The sequence below is a fragment of the Ornithodoros turicata genome, chromosome 4 (assembly GCF_037126465.1).
Source record: "Ornithodoros turicata isolate Travis chromosome 4, ASM3712646v1, whole genome shotgun sequence".
Taxonomy (NCBI): Eukaryota; Metazoa; Arthropoda; class Arachnida; order Ixodida; family Argasidae; genus Ornithodoros; species Ornithodoros turicata.
This window is the reverse complement of record NC_088204.1, coordinates 49,827,974-49,851,793: the sequence shown is the minus strand read 5'-3', so window position 1 is coordinate 49,851,793 and position 23,820 is coordinate 49,827,974. Positions and strand designations below refer to the sequence as shown.

Below are 23,820 nucleotides of genomic sequence, written 5' to 3'. Positions count from 1 at the left end.
TACGAGTTAAGTTACCCTGTGAAAAATGTAACTGGACATCGTGGGCGTTTGACTTAAGCCTGATTTTGTTCTTAACCGGCGTTTGACTCAATGAGATTTTACCATAGATTGAGAAGTTACCCGTCAAAAAGAACTCGTTACGAGTTAAGTTACCCTGTGAAAAATGTAACTAAGTTAATAACAAAGTTCTCTAGCGTGAAATGTAACTCGCAGTTAGGAGTTACTTAAAAAAAAAGAACGAGTTACTTCCAAGTTACTTCGGACACAAAATAGCACTACACAGGTGCAGCGCGCGTGAGCAGTTCAGTTAGACCTTGAGTTGCGTGTGGAGGAGTGCAACATGCTTAGATTGTTTTCGTTTATGTCCAACAATTCGAATGCTTTGCATCTTACTCCCTGTGGGCGCACAATGGTTCACCTTCATTTCAACGGCACCGGTTCTTACTTCCTGAATAGAATACTGTCATTGATTGAATATCACTTTCTGTGGCATAAAATGCAATGAAAGAACCGGAGAGAAAGCAAGAAAATAAGTGGACGTGAGTGAAAAGAGAATTAAAAGTAACTTGGAACTTAGCTTGAGTTACTTTGGCAAAGTTACCCGAAAAAGAAACGAGTTCCTCTGAAAGTTACCACGGCGCAAAAGTACAGAGTTAAGTTACAAGTTACCGAAAAAAGGAACTTAGTTACAGTAACGAGCTACCTCGAACTCTGGATTTTACTGTACTATTCAAATCGAACGTCGAATACATTATTGCTGCATTGGGTCGGAATATTGAATACTATTAATAACTTTTTCAGAGTGCAGTGGCCAAAGCATCTGACAGGTAGAGCGGCCTCTCTCTGGAAGGATGGACAAACTGGAGGCAATCTTCCCACACATTAAGCAACAAGCAAAAGAAGCAAAGAATGCCCACAGGGGAGGATTCCACCAGCAATGTGGCAGTGACAGTCTTGTTGCTTTCGGTCTCATTTCTATTACCTCTGGATGGTGGTGACAGGCATCCCCTACAAGCTTTTTTTCCCCACTGGGTGGCATACTTCCATTTGAGGACCTCTGCGCGAGGCTCCCCGGTTATTTCTCTGGACACGTTGTGAGAACTGTGCCGTGGTGTCCTGCCATTTGATAAAAAGTGGGGATAAAGCCTGAAATGATTAGGAAGTGTAAACATTATACAGCACTATACAGCCAATACCAGTGTGTATGTACATTTCTTCCATTTGGTTTCCTTACCAAAGTTTTTGTGCTGATGTGTGTGCGTGTGTGCATGGCTGGTTGAGTGTGTCGTATGCCTGGTCTTTGTTTTAACAGCTTAAAATGCATGTCTTGCGTTCTGCTGCAGAGTGATGTGTACATACTAAAGACAGAATTGTGGAACTTTGGTATCAGAAAACGAGAGAAGCAGTGGGTTGGAACTGGTTGGTGTTTGCTTTCAGGAACCCCTTTTTAGAGTTTACTTTTTGCTTTCTGAGGAATCACTCGTGGGTCTTTGGCTGAACTGAATATAATTGTGTCACGTCCTGTGCTGGCCACAGGAAGCAGATGCTCCATGTGATCGCTCGGCAGGACTCTGACGTTACACCAGCCAAGATTTGGTTCATGGGTGTCAAGAGTGCATAGTGGATCACCTTTCAACGATGTCTGCAACAAGTCCATTTTTCTTTGACCGTTTGGTATATAGCATGTTTTGAGGGAAAGAAGGCACTAATTTTTGTCTGTAAATATTACAGGGAATTGTTGCAGCGGACACTTTTTGTGGGGGGTGACACTACTTAAGCACATGGACTGTGGAAAGTTGTCCTGACAGCACATTTGTCATGAGTTTTTTAGCAAGAGTGTCCTTGCTAAAAACTTGTTGCCTCGCATTATGTGCTGCAAGTTTTCTAACAGATTGCTCCTACGTGACTCTAACCACAAAAGCTCTGTCGTGTTACCAGAAGACAGTTGTAGATGTGTAAGCGAAGTGGACAGCATTCTTTCCTGAGTTGAGGGACAGCATTGATACAACCTCTTGGAGGAAAGTTTCAGTAGAATGTGTTGGCAGCCAGTGCCACCCACAGTCCAATAAAAGAAAATGCGGTCGTGACCAAGAACAGACTTCTGTCAGTCACTCTCTGGTGCTTATGCATTCATGATGCAAAGCATGCTTGGAAACAAATTCCCAGCATGGTCAGCTGCTTGAGAATTCTGGAGACTACAGGGTGCAGAGTAATCCTTCCTTGTTGGTAGGAAGCGGTAGATAAGTGCAACAGATACTCTTCATCAGTGCTTATTAGGAAAGGTTAGCCCACCTCGTTGGACAGTCCCATTGCACTGGAGGTGCCTAGATGGGTGCCGAGAGGGGTGGGGGGCGTGTCTCCCACCCTCCCCGAAAGCCTAAAGGTCACTTATTTGCTTGAATTGTCACTTTATTCATAAGCAATCATGATTTTTTTCAGATGACCTAATATGAACCTCTGAACACCCGCACAATCTGCAGTGTCATTCTCCAGGAAAAGAGGATAGGGGAGATGCACGCTTTTCCCTGCCTCACCCTGGAGCACTCCCCCCCCCCCGGAAAAATTCCTGAGCACGCCCATGTGCCTAGGGTATAGTAGTAATGTAGCTTTTGTTCAAAGAATTGAAGGGTGCAATGGTGTTTGGGGGAAGATGTATTGTGAAGTCTGCAAGTGTTACCAGTGGAGCAAAACCTTTCCGAGCATGTCCTAGTATGAGAAGCATGTGCATGCACACATGCAGTACAGGCCGGGCTGGCGAGAGGTTATGGGCCCCGGGGATGACCCCAGATGGGTCCTGCCCCCCTCCCCCACATCACGTCTCCTGCGGTGCTAGCAGCTGGCTGTCCTTGGGTCGGGCGGGCCCCCGAAGAGCCTCGGGGCTGCGAACAAACCCCAAGGTATATATTAACAGGTAGCGAAGCTCCCATAGGGCCCTGCGTCTTCAGATGGCGCTATGATAGAGACTGTCAACGCCATCCATCCGTTGCGCGAACTACTACTCATGTAAATAAATGACGTCAGCAGCATGAATAATAAGTAGTGCATAATTAGCCATGGCACGTTTGCATTCGCGTACTTCGTTTGCGTTGTGTACCCTTTTCCTTACCGAACAATATAAGTCACCCAGGACAGCAATACCAGACGAGAACAGAGAAGGATAAATCATCAGATTTAATGACACATATCAGTTCGAAATAGAGTTATCACAGGTTTTGACCAAGGGTACGTGATAACCACAAATAAACAGGAAGTTTCACTTAATGTCCATTCCTAACCTAGACGTACAGGTAGTGATTAGATGTTCGTATTTCTTCAACGAGTGGTCATAATGGGTCCGTTGCAGAAAAACATGGCATCGTTGGTGCACGGCTGATTCGCTAACACTCACGCTATCATGGACAAGACGCTAGATCCTGAGGGGTATCATTGCTGTCGAGGCGTACGAACACAACGAATGATACCCCTCAGGATCTAGCGCCTCCCCTATCATGGCCGGCCTTGCCATGACGAAACCTTTTTTTTTTTTCTTCTCGGGGCCAACAACACGGGACGCATAGCACTCATCTGTTCACACGTGTTAATCTTAGCCTACAGCTTCGAAATGTGAACGTCGCTTCCTGTTTAATCCAAAAAGTGTACGAACTCCGCATTAGAATGCACGGGTACACTGCACCACTGCACGGATAAAAGAATTCACGGACAAACGAGCGTACTGCTACTCATGCGCAGTGGAGCAGGATATGGAAACTTACTCAGGTGGTAGATAATTTCGTATATGTGTACTAGTGGTGCAACAGATAGCTTTTCCTATACTTGAATTTTGAATAAACTATTAGTTTATACAAGACCCATGCGCGCGTCGTAAATATTTTTGTTTACGACCGTACCTGTGCTACCAACACCCAGGATCGCTCGAGTCACGGATAGAGCAGAGCCGTATATTAAAAGGGAGTCTGGCCATTAATGGGTCATGCCTATACCTGAAGCTCCACCCACTTTTTCAGCTTTCCGACCAATGAAGTCTTGAAATATGGGGCGCTATCAATCAGCCTATCCTCACTATTTGCCCCCCTATCCAACATGGGCAGCGCCATTTTGGGTGGCAAGTGGATTGGATGGGATTGAAATGGATACCTCTCGCAATCTGCAAAAGTAGTGGATTGTTGGTGCAAATTTGATAAGCGCCACCTAGGGAGCGTAAGGCACGTTGGGAATTGTCGTCTGCTTCCGTCGTTGTACCGCTGCCGTCAGAACCACCTGCTGGGACACATTCTGTTGTCGGTATGATTTTTAAACAAATCTACATGAATAGTTGGAATATAAGAGGCAATAATGTTTATATCCATGAAATCCAGCTGGTAAAAATAAGATCGTACAGCACAGCGCCGTTTTTGTTATGATTTCCTTGTGATCGCCGTGTTCACTAGGCCTAACACCGGCGACAAAACGTATTATTTTCAGTTAGATATTGATGGATGAGCATAAGTTGAAACTGATTTCCGAGAAATTTATATTAGGATGTACATTTGGCAGCATAAAATCAGGTTAGTCTGTGAAAATTTTTTGTCACGAAATCCCCGCTTCACTGTGTTTGTTTTCGTCGCCATTTTGGGTGGCAGTATGGTGTCATGGCGACCCCCTTGGTAAAAAGCAAACCAATCAGAGGAGCGAAACTGTGATTGACAGGTCGAGCCTCTTTCCCTTTTAATATACGGCTCTGGGATAGAGGTGCGCCGCCGCGCCGAAGCGCAGCCGCCGGAGATCTGGAGCTCTCCGCCTCCGCCGTCCTAAAACTGTCGGCGCGCCGCTGCCGCCGATGTTGAAAAATCGGCGCGGTTGTTGAATGCGTCCATTTTGATCCGTTATCCACAAAAAAAAAAAAAAAAAAAAAAACTCTCATACATCTAATCTTTTCGTTTGATTTTCTTGCATCGTAGGTTCCAGGCTTCATTTGTGGTGTTTTTAGCAGTAAGAATTTAATCACTGATATACTGTTTATGCTTCACAGTTTCGTTTCACAGTCCACCCTGGAGGCACAACTCCAACTTGTCATTCAATTCCTGCAGGTTGTTTGCCAGTCACCCACTAACACCGTAGCACTAGTCATTATCCATATACAGGGTGTTTTTTTTATTCGTTACAGAATTTTCGTTAAAAAAAAAAGAAAAGAGAACTAGCGGAACAAAATGGATGCCGTTTTTTAGTTGGTCAGGTGAAGATTATCTCGAAGAAACTATGACTACAAGATCATCATTTACCTACAATTCATTAATTCTTTAATTAGGGGATTTCGCGCAAAAGCGAGATGGCACGACGGAACATATTCCTCAATGAAAGCAATTCCGTGTTTAAGAAATCCTTAAACGGGCACGTGTGTTGAAATATCTGACGCTGAATGTCGCTATGCAAATGTGCCGAAATCAGAAGTACGCAATTTCCTAGCGCAGAAATGACGAGACGTTCGCCTTATGTGGGTTGGAAAGCGATCTATCTTGCCAACAGATTAGCGCCTACACCAATCAGCTCGATCGCTACAAAGCACGTGGTCCTCTCACGTGGATTGCCTGTCGATCTTTCTGCGCTCGAAAAGTGCGTAGCAAGTAGTGCGTTTGTGTGTGCCGGCGACAAGCACTCCGTCTGATGGTGTTTTCAATCGCGAGATCGCGCGGCTTCTAATGCGCGCGAAGCGTGCCAGCCTCAACCCACTCGCTCTGGACAAGCTTATACAGTAAAACCCTTTAATTCGCGAGCCCTTGACTTTCGCGAATTTCGCGAGTCGGGAAAATTCGCGAACTTTAAGGGCACGCAAAAAATTTCAAAACACAGAAGGAGGAACTCGAGGAGCGCGCGAAATTTAGTGGTTGCGAATATATCCCTGTTGATTCGCGAAAATTTAGGGCTGCGAAATTAAAGGGTTTTACAGTATTTCTTCGTGATAACTACAGCCTCTGCAAAAAACAAAAAAAAAGAAGAAGAAAAAATTCTATGACGTTATCGGTGCGCCTTATGTCATATCGTTATATGTAAATAAGCAAACGTAAGGCTTACGTTTGTATATTTACATATATCTACTATAATTTCTCAAAAAGAGCCACTGGATCACTGGAAGAAGCTTTTACGCGTTATCGTGCTGTGAACATTCGGCACTCGCTATAACAATTACGTGTGGTTACCATTTAAGGGGTGGCTCATCGTCCTGACTGTCTAGTTATGTTGTTTTCTCCAGAGTTCGTTGTTTTCTCCAAGCGCAAAGCACATACACCTCCGACTGTATTGTGCATTGCGCTTCGGTCGCCCAATGGGCGACCTGCCACCATAAATACCATAACCACGTCACATGTGACGTTGCATGAGAGGGAGTTGAATCCAGCTGCGACTTCCGTCGTCTGCTGTCACGGCATATTCCTTCAAATTTCTCGAAAACCACTTCGTTGTTCTGGTTGAAACTTCGCGACTGTATTTCTGTAGCACTCTTGAATATAATTTCAGCCAAGTTTCGGAATCGCTCGATCTGTACGAGACCGTCCCTTTAACGGGCCCTGTCGAAGTGTTTGGGTGACGACCTTCCTGAAGTGCGTTCTCCTAATATTCCTTTGCGTGTTCTGGTTTTCTTTCATAATACGCGCTTATACAGTGCTGATGTACTTGTTTGGCGCAAGGTGCAATAAATACTGTTATCGTCTCGGTATCTATGATGGAGAAAATGCCCCCGCCCTGAGGCACCGTGCGTCGCCGTCCGAGAACACATATTGACAGCCCACGGGGCTCACGCCGACAAGACAGTATCGGCGTGGCGCCGCCGCCGCCGGTCCTTCAACGTGCTCTACGCCGCCGCCGGAAAAAATGCTCACGGCACACACCTCTAGTCACGGAGATGACACTGTTGCCGGGTCAGATTTGGTTTTTTTCCACGCTTTCGCTACCTGGGTAAATTTATCTTGCAGACCCAATGGACTTTTTTCACAACAGCCTACGCGCATGGCCTTGAGGCATCGGAAATGGTTATCTCCGTCTTCACTAGATGGCGCACTACGGGGACAACAGAAGTGGGGAGACCGCACGTACGGCGCGAGCTCGTCGGTCCCACTCCGGACCCGTTTTGGTCCTTTCTGCTACCCACGTGGATTTGTTTTGACGCGCGCCGAGCGTGGTTCGCAGGAGAGCCGCTAGGATACTACGCATATGTGAAAGAAGTCGGCCCAGCACGCACATTCCCCTGGGTGTCAGTCGTGACGTTGCCCACCTAGGATACGACGCGTATGTGAAAAAACTTGGATTTCATTTGCGGTTTCAATCCCGAAATGATGTTAAGATGACTAGTTGGGAGTTTCTCCTACAGCATCAGGCCAGCACTCATAGAACAGTATTAAAGTCTCTGTATTAAAGAATCCCAGGAGGATAATAGGCTGACACACCTTATGTGTAAATCTACACCTATAGTCAGTGACAACTTAAGTCCTACAAATGCGACCGCCCACTCATCCGTGGGAGGCTCCTGCGATTGGCTATACCAGCCTTTGCACGACGCCCCCGCTTCGCGATGTAGTACCGGCTCTCTCTCTCCCCCAGTCCCCACTTGGCCGCGCCGCACTACATTCGCGCGCGCGGAGCGATTCTTGTGTGGGGGCGGGGTCAAGTGTATGTTGTCACTGACTATAGTCTCTGTATTGAACCCAGGCTGTGCAATGCGCGAGCTGCCCGGACATCGTTTCATGGCTGTCGGTATATGAGAGTACGGTTGCTCTGCGTGGGCAAGGCGAAAGATCGTCGTTTGTGATTTGGCAACTGATTGCGTAGCGTTGCCCGCACTGCGCGTGTCGTCGCGAGTGTCGTATATTCGTGGCGCAAGAACGGGAGATGCGCACGGCGTCTCGCCTGTTCTTCTCATCCACCAAATGGCCCGGAAAAGTGTTCGTACCATCCCGAAACAAACTTTTGCACATAACGCGTATCATTTGAAAAGGTTGCTATCATCCCAAAATTCGTCTCATCCGCGATAGTCGAGATTCTACTGTACTGTGCTGGAGCCGAAAGGAGTGATGAAGGTAGTTGAGCTAGGTAGGTAGCAATAAGAAGATGGTTAGCGCTGTTGGACCGGGGAGACTCTTTTCGGCTGTAGTTCGAGTTAGAGTCACTGTACCCAAGGGGGGGGGGGGAAGAGTATCGCATTCGCTTTCCCCGTGCCGCCGCCTTGCTCATTCGCCGAGGCGCGTCACGTGGTGCGTTTTCCTCCTCTTTGCTTCCAACCTCCCGCCGGGTCTACGGGGAATGCAATAGCTGGGACGCATGTGCGCGTACGTTTGTGTGCCGCTTTTGGTTTTTTATACGTGCAATGTATCTCAGAGAGCTGAGGAACTACGAACAACCATGTCTGGGATGTTGTGCTGCAACGGGACAGAGTCAGGCAACGCATTTTTTTGCATTCCGACGGGCAAAAGTGACGAAACGCGTAGATCGGCACAGCACCTGCCGGAAGAACTTCACGCCTACGAATAACACACGCTCGAGCGAAGTAAATTTCGTGGCGTGTTTATTTTTCATTGCAGAACCTTTGCATACCGTATTGAATAACAGTTCAACTGTGCGAAGAACAGCCGGGCGTATCAAAGCAGTGCTTGTTGGATCTTCCCATTGCGTTCCCTGACCTGCGGTGCTAACAAAACGTCACTATCAGGACCACTTCACACGCGACGACTTCGAGGACAAGGAGATTTGAAAGAAGTTGAAGTGGACGGCAGTCCCAAGCAGTTTTGCATACCGGACACCTTCGAGGTTGAGGAAGGCTCCTATCCCCCGTTCTTCGCACGCAAGTTCTCTGAGGAGTCACCAAAAGACTTGCACACTGAAGCTGATGACACGTCGACATATATGTAGCTATGCACTATGAAAATTACATGCGCATGAAAAAACGTTGGCATGCACATAGCCATTGAACGTGTGAACTAGAAATTTAATTGCGAAGAGATGAGAATAAAGCTGGTGGAGGTTATTTATGTCAACCTGAAGCTGCACACACGAGCACTACAGTTTGATGTCCACAAAACAAGTGAACTAAAAGGGAAAAAAAAAAGTGATCTATAGAGCGCAAACGAGACTCGACGATGCCTTTTAGAGGCGAACACGCGCCAACATAATTCGTCTGTTAGCTACAGAATACAACAAACTATACTGTAGTGACGCTTGTGCACTGTTTCATTCAGTATTAGCCGAGTCCCACCACACGAAGTCACAAAATGTTTTGTGCACAGCCGCGAAATCAACGCGATGTAACACTGACTACAGCTATCCCAACACGCGGTCCGCGGCGGCTTGGAAGCAATATGGCTGCCGGAGCAGACGACGCGGAGCGGTTGCGGTACTCTTCCCCCGGTACAGTGACTCTAGTTCGAGTCACACAGGCTCCGCCTCATGGCGTGCGTCATATGTCACGTGAGGAGGGACAAAGAGAGCAAGGGATGAGGTGGGAATGGCGGGAAGAACAAAGGCGGGGAGGTAAGATTGGTACGTATCTGCACGGCGGCAGAACTGTTTGCGAGTAGGGCAATTTATGCGATTTTTTGGGGAGTTCTACGTTCAAAAAGTGACTGGACATCCCCAACTTGACATCGCCTATTTTTCTGCCTTCGTATCTTCAAAAAAGGTATTAAGAGCGGTTATATGTACGCAGCCCGTCAGACTGAGATCACGATAAGCATTCCGTTAAATGTTCCGTTGAAACAGTCAGCACTTTCAACACGTCATGAAATATTATTTACGCTGTTGCCTGTGTACTGCTGTCCGAGGCGTGTTACCCCATTACGGCTTCTCGAATTCAGCATTATGTATTCGATGCACGGCGATTTTCACATTTATCTTACTTCACAAAATAGTATAGATTATCATGGCTATGTGTAACTTTTGTACGTGTAACGTGTTTACTCTCATATTAGCCTCTGTGAAGTAGGCGTAGGGTAGGGTCCTGAGGCTACCAGGGGTAAACATCGCACATCATCATAACTCTCTATCATTTATTATTGTTGTTGTACGTGCCTCCGAATTTCGAGATATAGATATTAACAAGAACAGATACAGAGAAACTCTTTCATTAAATGGAATACAATAATCACATGTGTTGTAAAAAGGACGAAGATCATCGGACATTGTTCACGCGCGCATCTACCATTTCAGTCCTGTATCGTTCTACGGTCGGTCCATTAAATCCTGCACCTTTCAGACTCCGGTTTGCCATATAGTTCTCAACATTTGGTGCCGAAACCCGGGAGAAGACTTTTCGAAGAAATATGGCAGCTGGACCGTGCTTTTTGAATGGACCGCGACAACTTCGGAAGCCTGTCCGAGACAGGGTCAGGATGCTCTGTTCAGAAATATCCGGACTGCTCAACAACGCTACCTCGACAAGTCTCTTGGAATTCAAGCTAGCCCTTCTCATGCGTAACGCCAATGTTTTGCAAGGACTGGACAGGGAGATTTACGAAACCATCGACCTGAACGACCTCGAAAGCGACGTGGAGGCCTGCGAGGAGATCACATATCTGGTTATCCTCACTCTACTACGTGCTAACAGGTTCCTTGGTCGTCCAACGGATACTTCGATGTTCAGCACCTCGTTCGCTCCTAATCCTCCGAGCTATCCGTTTGCGAAATCTGGACAAGCGACTGCCGACAACAGAGAGGAACAACTTCCACAATCGAGCCTCGCGCCTCAGTCCACGAGCAACGAAGCGGATCTCGGGAATCGAAGCCGAGGAGTTTTTGAGCAGACTAGTCCTGGAGAAGGGACCTCGGATTTGCTAGGATCGGTCGCACTCTCATCAGTTCACGTTTCCACGGTTCACCACCAATGTGAAGTCGCAGAAAACCATACGGTCGAACTTCCTGCAGCCACACCGAGTCACCGTCGTCACGGGGAACCCAAACTACGTCGTCTCGATATCTTTGCTGACGGCCCTTCGATTGGCAAGTTGTGCCCCGAGGAAGAGTTAGAACACCAGACATGTGAAGACGACCTTCAGGTTTCATGCTCATCTACACGCAATGTTTTCGATGCTGCCTCTGGTTGGGAACGTGATGCTCAGAACTGCAGCCCTGGAGGACAGCAAGCTTCAGAAATGACCACACCCAGAGAAGTTTCAGGCTCGACAAGTCACATCTATGCGGTTCGTGATCTAATAACTATACCCGATGAACCCAATGCGGCGCTTCTTTGTGGCATCCCAAGCCACCTTTATCACCGGGACACAACTTTGAATACTGTCGAGTTCCCTGCAGATGAACCTTCGACTGGGAGGGTCGACGTAACGTCTGTCTCGGATGAAATCACAATGTCTGCCTCTGTTCGTGCCAGCGCACATCATGTTGCCAGGCATAGCCTATCAACATCGCGCTTTATTTCGACACATCTTCACCGAAAGTTTAATGCGGCGACACCCGTCACCTTGGGCCCATGTAATTGCCACCGTTGTGAGAACTGGTCGCCAAGCATGTTTTCCTACCTCGAGGAATTCTCCTGGGACACCGGGCCTCCTTCGTAATCCTGCGTGTTTTGTTCTTTGTCTGTTTGTTTGTGTTTTGTTCCTGTGTGTTCTTTCGGCTATTCATTCGATCGCTTGTCATGCTTCGCATCATGTGCGGGCGGGGAGTGTGTTGTAAAAAGGACGAAGATCATCGGACATTGTTCACGCGCGCATCTACCATTTCAGTCCTGTATCGTTCTACGGTCGGTCCATTAAATCCTGCACCTTTCAGACTCCGGTTTGCCATATAGTTCTCAACAACATGTATATTGCTCTCAGTCTATTCTTTTGCTCTTTTATTTCATTTTATGTTTCCAGCGATTTGAGCACACATTTGAATCACACATCACAGACACAACTGCTTGCTCACACCTGTCGCACTTAGTCTAAATTGTATTATACTGCAGTTGTCCGGGTGTTAAGGTGACGTGACAGAAGACGAAAGTTCAGGGAATTCAGAACAGTCCTCTTGCGATTTGTAGTTGTTGATCGCAAAATTTTCCGAAGTTCAGCAGCAGGCACTTGTGTTGCCGTTCGGCAAACACTGATCCCCATCTTGCGTTTCCTTCCCCTCTTTTTCTTTCTTTTTTTTTTTGTCTAATAAATATACCCCCCCCCCCCTATCTTGCCCGCGAAGACTAGTGAACGAGTTACTCTTCTTCTTGCAATCTGGAATGATATGATTGGTTTAATAAGCGAACAAAAGCTTTCCTTGCCGTATGAATTATTTTGAGTGACAGATACCCAGCGCTGTCACCGGTCGGCTTTCCTATTTTGCCCGGGGAAGTGGTGAAACTTCAGACACTTCCCCGTTTCGCTCGAGAGGAAGAACCACCTGAATGCACTCAGTTTAGCGAACCTCTGTCGGTTTTACACAAACTAATCTCATGTCCATCCAGCAAGGCTATGCAGTAGCGCGCGTAAAACACATTTACCTTATAAAACTACGAGCACATGTCCACATTCCACATCTCTCTACAGCTAGAAGAATCGAGAATCCCCAGCGGGCAGAAGCGACCTTGTCACGTGACACATGACGTTCGCCGAGAGGTGGAGCCCGTGTGACTCGAACTACAGCCGAAAAGTGTCTCACGTTGGACCGAGACGACAACCGCTCCTATGCGTGCCCTTCGTGCTCCTGAGAACCATAGCTCGGCATTTCGGGTCGCGAAAGTCACAATCATCTGATAAGGCATGAGCTCGGCCACGTGCTATGAACTCACGTGGAGGTCGACATGGCGTATCGCTGAGCTCAATCATGCCGCATATTAACGCACTCACCAAATAACATCACAACTGTGACCAGATATTGGCAAAATAAGCTCTGGCCGCAAGTGTGATGTTATCCTGTGAGTGCTAATATGCGACATGATCGAGCTCAGCGATATGCCATGTCAACCTTCACGCAAGTTCGTAGCCTGCGGCTGAGCTCACGCATTATCAGATGATTGTAATCGTGAGTTACGTGGCCCAAAATGCCAAGCTATGCTGAGAACACAGACTGAAGGAAGTTGCTTCAATTCCAGTGTGAATGCTGCATTTAGCTATTTGCTCTGGGTAGATTTATACCTCTGTCAGACGGGCACACATACGGCCTTTAAGGCAACGGGGCGATTCCACGCGAAACGATCCAGCGGACCTGCTCGGCCCTCAGAAAACTATCGCGAATTTTTCCGAATTTTTTTTTTACAGGTGCAAAACGACATACCACGAAACGCTTCCCAGATCTCAATGTGGCGAGTGGTAGACACGAGCAAAGCTCGCAGCGCTGGTGAAAACCGTGCCTGCCGTGGACGGCAGGTGCGGCTCATAAAAAGCTTCTAGAAGTGTGCGGTTTTCTTTTGTGTATAGAGGAAACCATGCTCTACACAGCGTCACAAATCCCGGTTGTCGTGCTGTAATCGGTGCTGGCATACACAGGCCGGAAGTTTCGCAATTTCCCTCCTATTTCGCGATTTTTTGTGGAAAATCAAACCATTAAATTTTAATGAATATTTTTGTCTTTTACTTCCAAGGTCTCATGAAATACTTCATCAGGAAAAATCGCAAGACACTTAACTTTCGTAGTCATTGCAAGAAAAATAGGGGAACTACAGTCGGACCTCGTTTTATGAACCCTCGATATACGAATTCCCTCAACTAACGAACGGCTCCACAGGGAACCAAACTTTTTCCGTGCATTTTGACCTCGTTTTACGAAACCTCGATATCCGAACTATGAACGGATTATTAGGGAACGTACCCAAAGTAGCCAAGCCATTGTGACCTCGATATACGAACGAGCGTTATGAACGTACAGAGGACAGGCCAATGGACCGGAGGATAATGAAAGTTCCTCAGTACATGCTGCAGAGGTCAAACATCCCAACGCCACTACGTTCCACAAACATGATTCACCCTTTCCTGAAAGAATAATTCGGGCGTTTACAGCCGAACGGTTGTGAGTTTGGACTAGGTCTCCGAGATGGAAACATCTTGCCGTTCCAAGAGAAGCCGTTCAGTCCTGACAGCCGGTGACAAGCGTGATATTTACCGTTGGAAACAGTCTCATCCGCGCGCGATACGGTACTTTGAGGACCCGGTGGATGAGTCAAGTGGCAGACTTGTGTCATCTCTTCGAAACATGATAGACCCTGCAGAAAGTACGGTGCAAAGCACAATTACCCAGTATTTTCAAAAATAAAACCTATTCAAATCAATTTCCCAAGGTTTAGTGATGTATTTGTGCACTGCACAACTCGGACCTCGATTTACGAATACCTCGATTTACGAACGATTTTCTGAGAAACGAAGGGTGTTCGTAAAGCGAGGTTTGACTGTATACGCTTTTCCCAATATTCGCTACAATCGAGCGTAAAACACGCAATGAAGAGGTCGGAAGAGACGTCTGAAACCAATGCAGTTTTATAGAACGAGCCTTCCTCTACAATATATTAAAAAATCTCGAGGGTGTTTTTGCGTATACAAGAGAAAATAATTTTATTGTAGTAGAGTGTATTACGGCCACTGTGTTCCGCGTTGCATGTAACCGGTGGGGTGCTATATTTGTTATATTTGTTTCTTAGGTTCCTGTTTCAATTCTTTTTATTTCCAATTTTTTTCTGGTCTGGTTGGATTTCAATGTGCAAGCAATATGCTGTGGCAGACTTCTGCAAGATTACCACAGTCTTTTCTTCTGTATTTAACGCGCGTATTGCAATCCTGGGTGGTTAACTTTATGGCATTGTTTCCGGTGTGCACGGTGCGACGGACATTGGGGATTAGCGGTGATGGCCAGGTCTAAGTAATACTTTTTGTCGTGTGAGCTAAAGCCCTGCGCGGATGAGCTTTTTGACATCCGCATCCTACCCGCAAAATCCGCGTCTCCCACGGCACGCAGGAATAGTTCAGTTTCTGGGCTCGATGTATCTAGCCAATTTTCCAGGAAATAAACGTTATTTCCCGGCAGCACAAAACAGCATAAAAAAAAAAGACTAACAAAAACAGCTGTCACCGAACTTCATCCACACGGGCGACTTCCTCTCTTGTTCTTACAGTGAAAACCCTAGAGTGGTATAGCTTTTGTAGCGAGGACAGGTCCTGAGCGTCCATGATGCTACCAAAGGATACACGACAGCAAGCACAGATTTAGCTGCCACGAAAGAATACACGGCACCAAGCACAGCGACACATTTTGCAACAAGCGGAATAGGTAGAGTTTATTGCAAGTGAAACGCAAGATCGGCGCCGAACGCGCACCTCGACTCGAGACGCCAGCGATCTCTCCCAGACGCGCGAGCGGCTTGCGTTCACCTAGTACTCTGTGTTCGGTATCTAGTGCGAAGAAAATTGATGGCGCAATCTCGCGGTTTATCCTCACCCGATCCTGCGCCATCCGCGTCCGATCCGCAGATCACAACAAGCGTCCATATTTCACACGAACCCGCAAGTTTCTTGCGGATATTCGCGGGTATACGCTTCAATCAGCGGATGGTGCAGGGCTTTAGCTGTGAGCCTCACTGGAACATGTAGTTACTGGAACCTTATGTGTAAATCTACACCTATAGTCAGCGACAACTTAAGCCCTAAAATTGGGACCGCCCACTCATCCGCGGAAGGCTCCTGCGATTGGCTACCAGCCTTTGCAGGATGCCCCCGCTTCGCGATGTAGTACCGGCTCTCTCTCTCCCCCCCAGTCCCTACTTTGGCGCACTACATTCGCGCGCGCGGAGCGATTCTTGTGTGGGGGCGGGGTCAAGTGTATGACTTATGTTGTCATTGACTATAGTACAGCATGGACGAAGGAAAACCACCACAAGATTCCGTCGCTTCCAGTAGTTCTACCATGTAAAGAACGTTTTTGTATGTTCGTCTTTTCCTGCAGCGTTATAATTTGTTCGTCTTTTCGTGGTTAATATTTTTGCTGAATTGTTCAGCATTTAAATGTGACAGTTAACGGGAACTTTGATCAACTGAACATGTATTTACGCGCTTAATATTAATACTGGTGAATAGGAACTCTACAGCGCTCCACTGGAGCCATGTTCCTTTGGTCCGGATGGTTGTCATATTGAAAACCAACCAGAAAAAATCGGAAATAAACAGAATTTGAACGGGAGCCCAAGAAACAAATCCAGAGCACGCCACCGAATACATGCAACGTGGGGCACTGTGGCCGTAATACCCTCTACTACAAAAAGAAAAAAGAAAGAAAAGAAAAGAAATTTGTTTTTATATGGAAAAACACCCTCGAGGTTTTTTAATATGTTGTAGAGGAAGGCTCGTTCTATAATACTGCATTGGTTTCAGACGTCTCTTCCGACCTCTTCATTGCGTGCTCGATTGGAGCGAATTTTGGGAAAAGTGCATACTTCCCCCATTTTTCCTGCAGTGACTACGAAAGTTATGTGTCTTGCGATACTTCCTATTGAAGTATTCTATGAGACCTTAGAAGGAAAAAATATTCATTAAAATCCAATGGTTTGATTTTCCACAAAAAATCGCGAAATAGGAGGGAAATTGCGAAACTTCCGGCCTGTGCATACCAGCATCGATTACAGCATGACAACCTGGATTTGCGACGCTGTGTAGCGCATGGCTTCCTCTATACGCAAAAGAAAACCGCACACTTCTAGGTGCTTTCTATGAGCCGCAGCTGCCGTTCACGCCAGGCACGGTTTTCGCCAGCGCTGCGAGCTTAGCTCGTATCTAGCACCCGCCACATTGAGATCTGGGAAGGAACGTTTGGTGGTATTTCGTTTTGCACTATCAGGGACTGCTAAAAAGGAATTCGTAAAAATTCGCGATAGTTTTGTGAAGGCTGACCAGGTCCGCTGGATCATTTCGCGTGGAATCGCTGAAATCCCTGGGAGGCTGCCAGACGGTATCCATGAAGGCGTTTTCCCGGTGACGTCTACACCGATAAACACATCTGCAAACGTTAAATGAAATGTAGTTAAATCACATTTGTTCCCACTGTGAGTACTCGGAAACAACGTTCGGTTTGCACTTAGCCAATTTGAAAAACAGCAAACGATGTTTGTGTTGAAGCAATTTCGATGCTTTGTTGTGCGCGCATAGTTTTGGATGCAGACGACACGGAGTACAGTGGTTCGGGGGTATCAGTACTAACTGACGAGATATAATGAGAAGCAAAGTGCAAATATTCACCAGAAAAACTCAATCCGTTAAGCACAAAAAAGGTTCGCAGAAAGTGCAGCCCAATCGCAAACTCGTGCGACACTGCGGGCAAAAATTGCTCTCCAATGGAATTTGCCAGTGTTCAGTCAAGCTACATCACAATTTCACGCGGGGTTTTCGATGCTGTGGTCAGCAGTCCAGGAGGAATAAAATGCTACTATAGTTTCGAAATGGACTGTGACGGATGCGACCGTCCCTTTAAAAACACTATGGATTAACTCGAATGGAAGCTGGATTAAGTTGAATGGCACAGATGGCACGCGAATTAACTTAGGCGGCACTTGGTTTAAAATGCGCGCAGTTGTGAAAGCAGAGAACCTGACCTGGATGACGCTCGGCTTGAGTCACTAACCCGTGGGATGCATGGAAAATAACCGATGGGCATTCCGAGCACCAACTGCTACTCAAAGTAAATTCAATGTAGAATATCAATTAAAATGAACAAACAGAAAGAAAAATTAAGCAAGATTTCATGCGCTTTTCCGAGCTCAAAAATTCTCTTGATTCTCGCTTCATTGTCCAACCTAGCTCCTAGGACCTGCCGTTCGGGGGTTGTGCACGATTCCCTCGGTTTAACCCCCCGTCCCGATTCCCTCAGCATGAAACAACCGGCTCATCTCCACCGTCGCATTTGCCCCACTTCAGTACAGGCCTCACTGTTGAATTTCCTAAACACGCTTTTCCATCTTTTATGTGTAGACGGTGACTCTAAAGCGTGTCAGGTCTATATGCCGCAAAAATGCTGAATTTGTTGTGGAAGTCGTCAATTCTGGCGTGCCTGTTTTGGTATAAACGCCTGCAACACGCTTTATTCAGCAGAAACAGACAAGGCCTGTGGAAGGCGTGGCTTTACGATACCTGGCCGCGCCATTTTGAACTCATTTGTTGCTTGAAATGACTTTACAGTTCATTTGACGATAAAAACATTGTGCTCGAGGATTTGTAGTTCTATGTACAGGTGTCATGTAAGGAGTCGTTTATGTTGCTTCCGACAGCCTCGATAATAAAAGTGCGACCGTAGTTGAAGGGCTGATTTTTGTCTGTCATATGTCATCGCGATCCACTCCTTATCTGCTTTCCGCATTCGTCTAGGGCCTAGACGAGGGCCCAGACTAGTTCTCAAACATTTTTGGCCCGGGGAACCCTTTCGACCTAGCCAGAAGCACGAAGGAACCCCTGTTCCTAAACATCGCAGTACATCAGACATAGAATAGTGGGATATGATAGAAGTAAAGCAGACTGAAAATACTATGTACAGTGGTTTATTCTCATTTTTTGCACTACATATTGAAGAAAAAAGAGAGAGAGAAAAAAAAACTTGCTTGCACATCAATGCGAAGGATGACACTGCTTTTCCTGAACAAGTAAGTCAATTCTCGGTTTTGTGACACTCAGGGCCAGTCTCATATCAGCTGTGGGGTCAAGTCTATTTCTGTACTTATTTTTCAAGTATGTCAATATTGAAAATGCCTGTTCACAAACATGGGTTGTAGGAAATGGAAGAAGCATATTCAGAGCTTTGTCAAATAGCTGTGGGAACGTTGAGGCAGAGCCCAACCAAAATGTGACCATGTCCTGTGTACTAAACATCTCTTTCAGAACACTGTTGTTAGCCCTCAGCTCTAAGAACGCACACTCAATTTCCATACTTTCAGAGTTGAAAACCGAAATATGCACGTGAAATGGGGACACAAGTGTGGTGTCGCCACATGTTTGTCATGTTAATCCTCATCGTCATTCGCATCCAACCACCTGTATATATATGCATCGACATCATTGTAATAAAGGTTGTTCATCTTCTACACTACATTTTGGCGACGAGCAATTGGACCTGCTTGTCCTTCTTGCGTTCTTCTGCTGTATGTCATGAGCTACGGAAGCCTTCCATTCCTACCGCCATTTTTGGAGTTACCTGGCAAGCCTTACATTCCATGGGCGCAATGGCGCCGGATGTTCGCCACTGCACATTCCTTATTTCTGGGAAGTACTGAGTCATGTGAGACCTAAGAGTACTCAAGTGGGCCATCATGATGCTCCTGTCAGCAGTAGAAACACCATGAGAGCCCTCACACGAACTAAGTCTTTTGAATGGGCTGTAATCAGCTCTATTCCAGGCCTGCCGAGCGAGCTTCGGCGGGGGAATTCAAGTTCTATGAATGGATAGGGGCCGAGGCGGCAGCCTTCTCGCGGAACCCCTGTGTTCCGCTGAACCCAGTTTGAGAACCACTGGCTCTAGTCCAAAGCACGAAAAAATGTACTGTAATTTGTGATGCCTATAACTCAGTTTTTATTTATTTATTTGTTGTGCATACTGCAGCCCTGGTAAAGCTATGGCGGGAGCAGGCTTGCATGGTACAGAAGATATTTCGTGGTAAGGGTCATAAACATATTGTGCGCGGGGGAAAAAAATACTTAAATACATCAATACGACCGCTGAAGGGCACAATATTCAGAAGGGGCGCACCTCGCAGCGGAGAAGGTCCCGCAAAATGGAAGTATAACGAGGAGTCTATATTAATCTGTTTGTTGACGATTAGGTAAAGGTACTTCAGTCTTTCCAAAGGCTTACTAAGCGTCTTAGTTTTAGTGCCTTAATCAAGGTTTTACCTAAACCATCATTTCTCGTGTCTAAACATTTGAGTGCTTTCAGATTTTTCTCCGGGACACCGGTCTCCTCTCTACCCTATGATGTGCATACGTACCTGTGTGCTGTGTCAGCCTGTGTGTTTGTGTATTGTGTTTTTGCTATATAGCGTTCTGTTGATGTTGTTGATCACGGGACATGGAATTGTCGCAGGTGACCGAAGACGCGCGTAACAACAACAACAGATGTCTCAATGATTCCACTGACTATCGACCCCTATTCAACGTCGTTCATCACCTCATCATCAGGACACATCTCATCCTGCCCATTGTGCCCTGTGGTAGTGGGCCGCACCTCATGTGGCGAATTTCCCAAATCATAATCATTAATTCATCTGTTGTTGGTATTGTTGTGTCTAAACATCCGGGCTCTAGTCATCGTAGTGGCTGCACAGCCGTTTTCGTAGCACCTTGAAAATCTCCAAGCAATTGTTCCATTCCTATTGCGGTGTTGCAGGCTGTACATGCACCCACCAATTATGTCAGTCATTTCCTCTGTGGCTGTTGAGGGTCTCCACGGCGAACTCAGGTCGAGGCTTGCCTGAAGCCCTGTAAGGCCCAAGTGGAACATTGCTCCCTTCATATTATTGGTTGCTCTGTCAGATATTCCTAGGAAGGCGGGTTCCAATGGAATGCTGAGTACCGCCAAAAAGGGCGCATTTAGCTCACCATTGATGACATCACTGTATTAGATACCGACGGCTTAAACCGCTAATGGGTCACAGTTGACGCTCAGCGTGGTCTTCCTTTCCTTCTTCAAACGCAGCCAACGCAGCAACTGTCAAAGGGGAATTGGCACAGGTGGAATCGCCACACGGGGAAACGGCGTGGGGTAAACGAGACGGGATATTAGGAACGGTGTAATCGTGCTGCAACCCTTATACATGGGTTTCATTGGGCTTTCGTGTCTGGGTCGTATCAAAATGCCTGTATGGGTTTGCTGCTCTTGAGTTCTGCGGTTGGGGGTGATCCCAGTAGAGCATTGCACGATACGCCCATTGTGTACCACTTTGTTGCCACTGATATTAGCAGTGGGATATCGCGTTACGACTCTGTGCTGGGCTTACAGGCTTTTGCGGCACCACTGATAACTGTATCGTGCCGCATGTATGAAGATATTCGGGTCGAAGATATAATAGGCGGCCTTGTTGAACTGATAACCTTGTATTGTGTGTACGCCCACTTGTACTTAAAAGCGATGCGAATAAACTTTCGGCGTTCCTTTGCCGACACCCCGACACAGTGTCGATACAGATACGGGCCAAGCCAAACTTACCATTATTCTTCGCCAGTAATATTGTAGCGTAGTAATTGAGAGGGGACCGGATGCTAGGAACGAATATATGTGTTTATTCCTGGCAAAAGAGGCGATGATAAGGAAGAAACGATCCATTGCATTCCATTCCCCAGCCCGGCAAGGTAGAGACCATCTTGGCCGAGTGGGTGTAATCTAGGGTTATGGGGATCCGAAGTTCATGCTGCACATGCCTTCAGTCAGAGTTTCACGGTCAGGCATTTCGGAAACTGGTCCGATCTCGTAGTTGACGCGGTAGGGACCAACATAGCGATTTTGAGAACTTGGGCGAACGTCCAGATTGCTAGACAGCGGACCATAACAACACAAGGTCTCCGGAGCCGAAAGAAGAGGTCCGTGTTGTAGAGTATCTTGTTGGAGTGCCACTTGTTGCCAGAAGTGGCCTAATTACGTTTATATAAAGACTTGCGTGCCATCCAAGTATTCACGAATGACTCGCGTCGGGGGACGACGACGTTGCTCACATTTGATATTCCAGGGTGCAAGAGCACTGAAGCAATCAGATAGAGGGCAGCGAGGAGATGCTTTCGGCCCGACTTATACTGCACACGGAAGTCACATGTTATTGTAGTTCGAGAGACCACCTTCCCAATCGGCATGCGACATTTTACTTCTTCGTCGGATGGCCGTGAGCCACTTAGGCATGAAGTATGGTGGGCTAGACATATCTTCATGGAGTAAGGAAACACAGGGAGCGGCACTTCGTATGCGTTTCTATGGGGAGCTCGCGTACAACTCTGAGATACTCCTGTCTACAATTTCGTCTGCCCACGTGACCCAAATGACATGGCGGCCCCCTTGAGATGCACAGGACCTGTGTGTCTCCTGCTTTCTGAGTCAGTTTTGTGTGTTTTGTTCATGTTTTCACCACCCCTAATGGTGACCCACCGACTCCGCTGACTGTCGACCACTCATTTCAGCGTCGTCCATCGTCTGATCATCATGTTACATCTTATTCCGTCCACCGTGCTTAGGGGAAGTAGGTCTCTCCTCATGTGGCCAATTTCCCTTATCATCATCAATTTATCTGTTATTGTTGAGTCAGTTTTTCAGCTAACCTGCGTTTATGTTACTTTATCTGTGTGAATGTTGTTGTCCAGAAATAAATACTGAAAATTATGCCTAGATAATTGCGCAAGTTAATAACTGAATTTGTCACAAGTGTGGCTCACCCATCATGCAAACGCTTCGTCGTGACAGCGTTATTGGAAACGATGACTGAGGATCACTATTACCTTCTCTATAAAGTAACAAGACAGTCGCCTTCACTCTTCTCGCTACTCGTGTGCTCAACCGTACATCAGCATCCTTCTTGCAGTTGGACACTCGATCCTCACACAGCAGCCCATGCTTAGCGCTCCAAAAATTTGCTCCACCATTTCGGCACATTGATTTTGGTTCGTGTCTGGTGCCACGGGTCGAAAGACAGCCTTGGACACGTGCTTGTAGGAGACGAAGAAATGTTGGCTCCTATATTGCCTTTCCATGGCATACGTGGAACGTAACATTGTTGTGTTTTACTTCTAAGTAACCGACAGGGAACAAGTGTAAACTTACCCCAACAGATAAAACCGTATTAACGCAGGTTTCGTGACAATGCTAAGTCGTGTATTGCAGTTTGCGGCCCCACACACTTCCACTTGTTTACAGCTTCGAAGATAGACCAAAAGCCAGGGGACGCCATGAGTATTCACACACACTGGCTTAATGTAACAGAAAGAAGCAATTTAATATGACGTTTCTATGCCTATTCGTGCATCATCATCATCAGATGAAAACGAAACGGTACGTTATCCGAGCCCTGATACTTATAGCTTAAACAACGAGAAGTTGGCCGAGGCAGGCTACAAACATGGACGACACAAACACGTAAGCCTCCGACGCCCAGATACAACGAAATCAAGCAACTCAAGAAAAAGGTGCTGACGCCAGGGTTCGAACCGGAACCTCCTGATTTCTGGTGACATATGCTATCGTTACACCACGACAGCAGTACTTTCTCCTGGTTTAGAGCCCGACGTAGTCTTCGCCCATCGCCGCCCGCGTTCCGCGCCGACAGCTAGCGTTCGCTAAGCCACGCTTTCTCATCCTACCGGGATCATAGTATGACGTGATTAGGCGCAGCGCAACGAAAACACTACCGAAGATTTTCACATTTTGTAGTGGGAAAGCAGTCATATCTGGCAACTGTACCCGCGTGTTGGAATCCGACTAAAGACAATCCGTATTTCCATCGTGATCACTACTGTGATACGGTTGGTAGCCACAAACATGGACACTGAATTGAAGAAGAAAGTCACACGTCTTCCCATTAGTTCTTCTTTTGCTTGTCGCTATAGTCTATCCGTCGTCTATTATAGGCAAGGATGCCCCGTAAAAGCTTCGATCAAAAGCTCAATGGGCGACGCCATGTTGGGAAATGCGAGTCCACCGGAGCCCACGCCGTGCACAGCTCGCTGGCCACCGCCAGATGCAGAGCATTGCTCTACTCCCCCGACGGCGGCTGACGTATCGCGCGTTGCCGCCGCGCAGCGCTTCGCCGAGTGTCGTCGAACTATGAACTCACCAGCGGTGGCTCGCGATGCTCGGCCGTGCGCTGCGCGTCGTTACGCCCCGCTCCGTTGGACTCTAAACCAGCCTTTGGAGTGCCTCAAGTACAACGGACGGACA

General features: G+C 47.0%; 1 protein-coding gene across 3 annotated transcripts in view; it reads left to right on the top strand.

Moving 5' to 3' along the window:
- Positions 1–1,193, top strand: part of LOC135391514 (casein kinase I-like) — a 35,876-nt gene extending 34,683 nt beyond the window's left edge. For all 3 annotated transcript variants that reach the window (XM_064621785.1, XM_064621784.1, XM_064621783.1), the window contains one exon: positions 802–1,193. In XM_064621785.1, the coding sequence (XP_064477855.1) occupies positions 802–831 (30 nt within the window). In that variant the 3' untranslated portion in view covers positions 832–1,193. The remainder of the gene's footprint in view (positions 1–801) is intronic.
- Positions 1,194–23,820: the final 22,627 nt, after the last annotated feature.